The sequence below is a fragment of the Gymnogyps californianus genome, chromosome 2 (genome assembly GCF_018139145.2).
Source record: "Gymnogyps californianus isolate 813 chromosome 2, ASM1813914v2, whole genome shotgun sequence".
NCBI lineage: Eukaryota > Metazoa > Chordata > Aves > Accipitriformes > Cathartidae > Gymnogyps > Gymnogyps californianus.
In genome coordinates this window covers 67677403-67687179 of record NC_059472.1, presented here as the reverse complement: position 1 = coordinate 67687179, position 9777 = coordinate 67677403, and the positions used below count along the sequence as shown (strand labels likewise).

Sequence of the window (9777 nt, the reverse complement as noted above, 5' to 3'; positions counted from 1 at the left end):
GAACAGCAATGACAGAGCACCAGGGAAGCATAGAAGAAAATGTAGAAATAAAAATGGATACATATAGCAGTTAGACATCTTGGTAGGTAAACGGGACTACGGTCAGTTCAGTCAGGTAAATATAACTGAAGCCATAATTTTTTTTTTAATGTATGAAATAATAAATGAATGTATGCACTATTTTTAATTAAATAGAGTCTCTCTGGGTAAGTATATACAAAAGAAAAGCACATGAAAGAAAATAAAAGCGATAACCATTCAGTGGACAAAACCAACAGTAGATTCTTTCAAATAAAAAAACCTAATTAAGACAGTTTTGGGAAAAAAACAAAAAGGCAATATAGCAAGAAGGCACTGGATTCCAGCAGTATTTATCAAACCAATAAAACAAGAGTAATGAAGTAGAATGAATACAGTAAATGTCTTGCAAATGCTTGCTTTTCTCCATTTTTTAAAACAAAGAAACCAAACAAAAGAGAAAACAAATTTCCTAGGGACTCTTATAATAATCTTAAAAGGTACTATTTTCCTGTTTAAAGAACTGTGTTCTTCATTAGACAGCCAATACTACTCCCAAAATGATCGCTATAATTACACCGATTTTTCCTTGGTATTACACTTACATTGGTCCAAATAATTTTCTGATATTAGCTGAGATAATGAAATCAGTATCTGACTTGTTACCCCGATGCTGATTTACATGCTGGTATGAAAAGACTTTAGTGGGTTTACTGAGAAGATAAAGGCGTATGTAAAAGTCACACCCACTAAATGCACAGTAAAGTGATAAGTGAACAAAGATAACATTGTACATAAAAAAATATTAATCATGTGTCGAGGTGTCTCTTGACAACCTCTAACTTAATTGAAAATAAAAAGTGTCTATTACAATTCAGGCTTGTGAGATCAAGAGACTAATCTGATGTATTTGAAGTTGGAACAACAAGGTATATTCTTCAATGCAATTGAGTCACAAAAGTCCCCAGGGCAATGGAATGGATTACTGAGTCACGTAATAGCTGATGCTTGTTTAATGACAGCATTTCACAAAATAAAAGAGAGGGACAACTAATATGACATTTCACTTTTGCCTATACACAAAAGTGGCCGCACGGCAAGACGTACTAGTATTGGAAAGTATTATCCAGTATTATCATCAAATTGTAGGTAAGATACCAAATTACAACTGTGACATAGGATGAAGTTCCACTTTTGGCAGCTTTTTGAAACTTGTCATGAGTGACATGTCTTTCTTTTGCCAGGATACAGTCAATGGTTGTTTAAAAGTTCCCAGACAAGTAAAATACACTACTCAAATGCTTAAAGCACACATGTAAGGAAAGCACTCGGTACCACAAGTAAAATGTAGCAAAGCATCTCTATTAAGAAGTCGGATTTTTATTCCCCTAAGTAATTTTAAAGAATGATTTTTTTAATGCTCAAAAACAGAATTGAAAATAAAAAGCTAAAATGTAAAAACCTTTAAAACATAAACTATAATTATTCTGAAAAGAGTCTGGCCCACTCTGAAAGAACTGTACTCTTTATCTAAAGATACAACACAGTAAAAAGTTAAACACAATTCCAATTACTTCTGCACTACCCGTTTGGGTTGCAAGTGGTTCTGGAACAAAAATAATTTCATTCCCAAAGTTTAACTAATTTCTAAGTTAGACTTTGGAATCAGATACAGACCTGCTGAGGTAAAGGCTTCCTTCTGAAGTACTCACCATCTATTACCATTCTATTAAAATTACAACACTATCAGACAACTAAGTTAACCTGTTTTCACCAGAATAGATAAGGAGCGCTCAAAAGTCAGGAAGAGTCCAAAGGCAGCGTGAGGAATGGCTGCCACTTTTTAGCTCCTGCCTAGTGACACTTGTAAGCTTTTCCAGCCCAAACGGTAGAGGACAGCCCCCAAGCAGGGTAAGAGGTGGCTCTTCTATAGCACTCTGCTCAGAGAGGGCTCACAGGTACACAGGGGAGACACCAGAAGATTTAAGTGGCCTGTGAGTTAGGCTTTAGGCCCCACGTGACCAAGAAGCATGAGCCCCGCACTCTGCACAGCAGAAGAAAGAAAGAAAGACAAACAAGCAGGCCTGTCCAAGCATGCAAACACAAACTACTCCTTCTAAAGTAAGGCGGTCTAAGACTTGGACCCGGGCAGTAAAATACATTCAGAAGGCAATCAGAGAAAGCTGTATATTGAACTCTGATCTCTGGTTAACTGCACACGTTTAAACACGCAATGTCAGCACTGGCAGGCCAACTGACAGTTACGTTTAACAGGAATAAGGAGTTCAAAAAAAATTCAGTATTCCACTCGTAATCCCAAGCACAGAACCACCCAAGTACTGGCAGCTTCCCACTTACCCTTGGAGTCACAGTGAACAAAGCTGTCTCATCATCCTTCTCCCATGCCCTACTCCACCCTCCTATCCCTCAGTTCCAGGATACTCACCAACCAAAACATGAAATAGTTCATACTCCTGGAACTGCAGAATTAGAAAAATATTTGACACTTCAAACTACCACAAAAGTTGCTTTAATAAGTTACATATCAGATGTTTCACTTTCCACAGCAGAAAACAGAAAATTCAACAATCAAAATGGCTAAAAGCTGAAATAAAATGTTGTGAATCTGTTTTGCACAGACAGGCTTGCTGTCTTCGCTAAAGAGCAAATCTGTTGACATTGAATATCTTAACACAGTGATCAGCTCCACAACTTGCAAGCTGCAACCACTCGCTGCTGTTCTGGTCATTATGTCCAGCTCTGCCCGCATGATGTCTCCAACATAAACGTTTCACAGCAAGAGCATGACTCTGGCTGCAACAAAAAGAAATCCATACATAACTGCAAAATGTCAAACACAGTTGGGCATGTGAGTGTAAACATCAACATTTATGTAACTAGTACTCTTCTGTTAACACTACCAACTGAGGAAAAACTGACTTGTGACAACCAGCAGGTATTAAGTTCTTAAAATAAGTAGGGCCATTAACACTAATGACATTTTATCCTCTCACTCATAATTTAAACAGCTATTGATTTCAAGTTTTACCACATTAAGCTGCAGATCTAGCATCTCAATTACTAAGATATGACAGATTTCTGGCTTTTAGCCTCCCATTTCCTGTTATCTGGTGTCTCTTTCCAATTGACTTCAAGCACACACAGGCCAAAGTCACCACCAACTTTCATTTCGGGTACTACCAATGCCAGTATGTGAAAGAAGAATCTAGGAGAGTGCTTCAAGTGAAACATTCAAAGTCTCTCTACAGAGAGTTTCTCTAGCTGTCACCGCAGCAGCGCCACATATAGCTTGTCATTCCTTTGGTTTCTGCTAGAAGCTGCTCTTGAAAGCTTGCTGTCATCCACTCAAAATGTTTTGCTGATGTATATAGACAGTGATTCTTTCCCCCGCTCTTCAGTGTTTTCTATCAACTTATTTTATGGCTAAAAGTAATAAAGCTTTTCTTCTTTTTTTTTTTTTTTTTTTTTTAGAGTAGAGCTAACAAAGGGTAATACTTCTCAAAGCATTTGCATAGTATGAAGTATTTAGGGGTTTAACCCCCCTCCTTGGTTTTCATTGGCGTTTGTTGTTTTTTTTAATAAATCTAAATAACCAATATTTTTATTTTCAGGTTTTGCTTAAAGACATCTTTAGACTTTCAGGGATCAACCTTTTCCTAAAAGGATAATAGGTTTTGATATACAAATAAAGACGTTTCGTATCATTTTATACTATAAGAACAGAACTCCAGCACTATTAGTCCCAAGAATGTTTCCTTGCTCCTAACTTACTTCAAAAGACATACCTGTTACCCATCTCAACACACGTGGTCCAATCAGCTAGTGCTGGTTCTTGCCCACTCTGCTTCCATGTGTACAAAATAATCTTCCCATTCTCTAAGCCTACTGCAACAACATATCTATCAAGAGAATAACTGCGTTAGTTCTGAAAGAGATTACAGTAGGCAGCTCAGTGAAGCCAGCTCTAACGCAAGCTAGACAGAACTAGCACTCAAACACTGTGTTGCACCTTGCCCTTCAAATCAATATTTACTTTTCCATAAAAAAAAAAAAAAAATAAATCACAATTTAAATCAAAGCTTTTTCATAAAAAAAAGCAAAGCAGAAACCTGCAAAATATATTTGGTTAGGAAAAAAATAAGGAGGTTATTACAACATCTGATCAGTCAATATTGGAAGAATGAATGTGTTTCAGGTGTGTTCATGCCCCCCTCCGCCCTCCCTTTTCTTTTTTTCTTGTTACACTGTTTGGAGAAGTCACCATACACCTGAAAAGAAGGCTAGGAAAGCAAAAAGTAGAGGTCATTCAGTCAAAGAATGGTCAAAATATTTGACAGGTAGATTTTAGGAGCTGTTTAGCCACAGAAAACTGACTAAAGGGGGGAAAAAACACTAATTTCAAATTAAACACAAAATGGCATTACAGAAAAACAGCAATACCTTCCATCAGGAGTAAGCACACGGCTGATACTAACAGCAGTAACAGAATCCCCGGCATCCAGTACTGTTGAACAAGGCTTGATTGAATCCAACATATTCCCTTCAGTAGTCACAGATAAATCACACTGGCCCCAGATAATGACCTGTAAGAAAGAAAAATCATCTAGGAATTTTCACTTTAATCTTTTTGTAAATGCATTTACAAACACATTAAAATACTTAGTTAAAATACTTCCAGGGCACAGAACAAAGTGGATGACCCTGAAAATAGTAAAAAATGTCTATCTACAAAGATTCAACTTTTTAGACAGTCTGTCTGATTTTATTAAAGATACTGACAACAAAAACAGATTCTGTTATGAAAGTTAAAGAAAAACTTAGACACCCATAAGAGTTATGTGACATATGCTTGTCTTACTGTATGAAAAAAAGAAGGGAGAAAGCCCAAGTGGCAGACCACAGTCTTGTACATACATATTCAAGCACTTTATTTAGCATATGAAAGTCTCACTGATTTCTGTGGTAATACACAATAAGCTTTTTGTGTATTTATGGAATATGAGCTCATCAGAACACAGCATTTGCTAATCTAAAATACATTTAAAATAATTCTGGGCTTTTTAAATTCCTTTTATATTAATTACCTTTTTGTCCCGACTGCCAGTAATAAAATACTTGCTATCTGGTGTCCAATCACAAGACCAAATGATTCGACTGTGAGCAGCTGTATTTTTGTCTGTGTATGCGTAGCAACTGAAGACTGGTCCTGGAATAAAACATACAGAGGAAAACCCTTGCTTCAACTACTTTACATACTAAAAGTAATTGTTACTCTTACTTAACTCTATGTAAGAACTGCAGGAATACTCGGACATTATTTCACTCATCTTTAAAGCAATTGGGAATACTTAGCACCACATAAATATTTTTTCCCAACACTTATCACAATGATAATTAGCACCTGTTCAAGACCTTATTAGTCAACCCTTATAGCACTGAAACAGTAGGAACAGTTTGATCTTTTACACACATATCTGTTTCAGAAGAATTTAAGTCCAAGTATAAGACCTTCAGGTTCTTTCTATACAAGTTTTTCATAAGAACACTGACTTTGAAAGTTTTAGTATAGTGCAACGGTTACCATGTGTACACGTATCCCCAATAATTTCACTACAGCTCCTATTTACCAGTAAAGTCCCAAGAGCTCAAATCATAATGATTTAATTGTAAAGATTAATCTGTTCCCAAAGAGACAGCCTGCCATTTCAATATGCATACAATCAGGCAATAAGTCTGATCAGCAGATCAGTAAATGGGAATGCTTTTCCTAAGTAGGAAAGGCTGTCATTTTGGAGCATAGACTTTGAATAACCACTTCTTTGGATGCCAATACCAGCATTTTTGCTTTACACTGATAATGATGTTCTTTGTAGACAGAAAAGTTATTGATGAATAGACGAAAAGAGGATTTCCTCTACTTCCTATGAGAATTCATACTCCTTATCCTGAAACATTGTGTAACTACTGTGGACAATATGCCAAGCTTTAGAATAGAAGTCTGAATAGAACAGAAATCTCAAGCCAGGATACAACCCGACACTGTCTGAAGGGGCCAAAACTCACTGCCAAGTCTCTAGGAAAACTCTATAGAGCCCAGTAGTGTTTATATGCTATTAAGCCAACAGTGCAATGATAAACGTTTTCAGCACAAGCATCTGTTCTAGGAATCCATTCAAGTGTTCAATAGCAATCTCCTCATGATTTTGCAAGGCTCAAAGTCTTAATGAGAAAGTCAACTGAATCTTTACTGTCAGCTCTTTTTCCAGACAGAGCCAGTCCTAGTCAAATTAATCAATTGTGTAGGATTATCAGAAAGCCACACCAAAGATAGAGGTTAATCCTGTCAAGAGTCTCAAAGTGTCACGCCCTGCAAAGAGGGACAAGGCAGCTCTATGCAGGACACAGGTGTAGCAACGAACAGCCTTGCCTGCACAGATCCCTGAGATGAAGGTTTTGCTTGACAGAACACCAGTTTGATGTTCAGGCATTACACTGCAGCATGTATACTTGACTTCAGTAAATCTGAAACATACAATCACAAGCAGAAGGCAGGAGGACAAATAGCAGACTTCATTACATCCATCAATCAAACAGCATTTAAGGCCTGATTATATTCTTCGCCACATTTTAATTCCCTTTCTAGCTTTTCTGTACGCCATTAATTGCACTTCTTAAAGCCACAGGAGCCTACAACACTATTAATTCTTAAATGTTGTAAGGAAAACGGCCACTAAAATATTTTACCAATTCTCTTTCAAATATTTTGAAGCCAAAAATATCGAACAAACTGCAAAGTCTTCAAATGTGTATATCAACTTTACATATCTTACTTGACTCTGATGAGTCTTGTTTCCTCCACAGTGACCAATTCCTGTCTCTAGAAACCGCTAATAAAAATCTGTCATTAGGAGAAAATGCCAGCTGAGTAACAGTCAGATTGTGAAATGACAAACTCTGCAGTTTCTTCCAAGAAGTAGTGCTCCACAAAATAATTGCTGCATGTTCTTTTTTGGAAGCCTGTATTGATGCAAAAAAACATCAGTGAGAATTAATGAAAGCAAATATAAGTCACACGTTTCAAAATACTAAGATGTGAGGGGGCTTGTTTTAAGGCTTGCAATCAAGTTAGAATCAGCTTTGCTCTATGAAGTTTCAAGATTGTTTCATTACTTCCTACTAATGCTGACAATATATCACTAAGAAAATGTTTTATACCTGTATTTGTTAGAATTACTAAGATCTTCAAATGAATCATACATAATTTACGAATAATAGCTTATCTGCATTCACTCTCACCTTTGCAAAGCAACTGTCATCTTTACAAAAATCTTTCATGTTTGAGTGAAAGAACAGAATTCAGCCCAAACTGAATTCTGACTCCTGCTGTATCATCCCTAGAAATCTGGTGGCACTTTTCACTAGATGGTGCTAGAATGTTTTCTTACCTTACATGCTGACGCAATTATGGTGTTTGAATTATTGCAAGCAACACAAAAAATTTCATATCCATGTCCATATCTGAAATAAATGTGAAAAGATATTTAACACATCACAGTAATTTTTGCAGTATATATCAAGGTTCTTATGTTAATTTAAATCCCTTTGCAAAAATGAAAGGCATCTGCCAGGAACTTCTCACCACTGTTTCAGTATTATGTCTCAAATAATTCCTAATAACGTTCAGGATTCAATATAAACATCCGCATAAATTCTTTCACGTTTAGGACCTGACTACAGAACAATCTCTCCAGCCCATTCCATAGCCCTGAAGCATCAGCACTGCAGAAGCTACGCTAATGATTAACAAAGCAGACTAAAGCAGCATTTAATGTATTCTTATTTTCTTGTAAAGCAATTTTAACACTACCAATAAAAATCAGAAGCCGCATATTTGAAGATCACCAAAGAAATACACCACAAACACCCAGCCAAAGGATGCTTGTTCTGTGAAATACTGAAAGAAGATTTCTGAACTAGAGGAAAAGAATCATGGTGGAAAAGGAAAACACCACCGTAAAAAAACCCAAAACTTCTAGCTTCCTCCAGAAATACATTTTTAATCAGTCTTTGCACGAGTTCTGCTGGAATTCAAGCTCACATATCTGGACTTGGATTTAACTAATAAGCAGAAATGCCACACAGACTAACACAAATTAAAATCAGTCACAAAACAGACTGGAAGTAGAGTAAAATTGGAGATGCAATCTATAAACAGTGGACAAGTATCAGCTAAATACCAGTTGCGGGGGGTTTCCTTTGATTGCTAGCTCTGAAGAGATGGGCAGTTCTCTTAATAAACTCCTTTGGTCAGCAGTGTTGCAAAGAAGTTCTTATACGGGATTGATGTTCATGGGATTTCACTTGCAGCCAAAACAGCCATCTGTTTAAATGACAAATTACTGTCTGTATCTGTTGAACAGAGTCCCCGAAGAGTTGCTGCTGGGCATATCCCATAGACAGACTCCCACACTCATGTCTGAAGATTGGGGATGCACTGCCTTTTTGTGAAGAGTAACTGTGCCCGGACCTTCAGGGGGGAGAGGGACTGGTGGCTGCGCTTAATTGGAACGTTAATTTGCAAATTTGATTGTACCTTATAATGATGAAGGTATTACTGCGTGTCTTCCCCTTACTCTGCCACCAGCAGGAGTTTTATCGTAATGCTTACTTTTAAAGCACATTCCTGGAGACTATTTTGTAGTGAAAACCATTGAAAGTCAAGTTTCTAAAACTGAAAAGTATTTATGCCATGCAAAGTATAAATTTCCTGAAATTCAATGAAGGAAAAATAACCTGTGGAACAACTTGTGAAACAAGTCCTCAGTTACTTTGGTTTTATCTCCTAAATGTAGTATTGAAGAGCACTTGACAGAAACATTTTGAGCTTCTGCATGCAACTTTGTTCTTGCTAAATAGAAGCATTAAAATGTAATCTTTCTCTTTAAATTAAAATAAAACCTAAAATACTGTCTTTTGCAAAGTCACATGAGCAGCACCATCATAGGTCAGACCGACAACCTATATAGCACAGTGCTGTCTCCAGTAAAGAGAACAAAGTTAGTGGTAATAGGAGATGCTGCTTACAAGAGCATATGAGCCTTGCAAGTATAGAAGCTCCAGTACAACCCCATCCCCTGCCCCCATACACGCAATCCAATTCCTTATTATGTAGCACAACACCAAAAAAAGGTTCACAATGGAGAGAAGCAACGGCATGAATGAATAATGAAATGACATTTTCAACCAAGCGATTTTGCCTTAGCAATGTGCAATTCATAGAAAATTTTTATGCACAGGTAAACTGACTGGACTTTCAAAGTGTCCAGACAAAAGATTACAGTAATTTTCTAGTGTCAAAAAGGATCTCTCAAGACTTCCAAGTCTACACATAAACATAAATATATATGTCAACACTTAGGCTTTAATCTCAGCCTGCTGCATATAAACTCTCCATGATAATTTTCCAAGAGGATAAAGATTAGCATACTCTCACAGGATTTAGCATATTTTTATTTTAAAGTTGTTAGATTATGTAAAAAATTCAGCAAGTTCTTCATACTAAAACCTCCTCAAGCGAACACTTTTCAAAACTCAACACTAATCCTTCAAAATTTGGTGTCAAGTTAGAGCTGGGAATACACAAATGTCAATGACAAACAAGCTATTTTTAGCAAGTCAGTCCCTCACACTGTTTTTCTGCTGCTATGGCAACTTGAAATCTACATGATGCAATTTCAT

General features: G+C 36.8%; 1 protein-coding gene across 1 annotated transcript in view; it reads right to left on the bottom strand.

Annotated features, from left to right (window-relative positions):
- Positions 1–2532: 2532 nt before the first annotated feature.
- Positions 2533–9777, bottom strand: part of ELP2 (elongator acetyltransferase complex subunit 2) — a 38783-nt gene continuing 31538 nt past the window's right edge. The window contains exons 17-22 of the mRNA XM_050890786.1: positions 7485–7557; positions 6870–7056; positions 5124–5245; positions 4480–4622; positions 3825–3938; positions 2533–2832 (exon numbers count right to left, since the gene is read on the bottom strand). Of these exons, the coding sequence (XP_050746743.1) occupies positions 2676–2832; positions 3825–3938; positions 4480–4622; positions 5124–5245; positions 6870–7056; positions 7485–7557 (796 nt within the window). The 3' untranslated portion in view covers positions 2533–2675. The remainder of the gene's footprint in view (positions 2833–3824; positions 3939–4479; positions 4623–5123; positions 5246–6869; positions 7057–7484; positions 7558–9777) is intronic.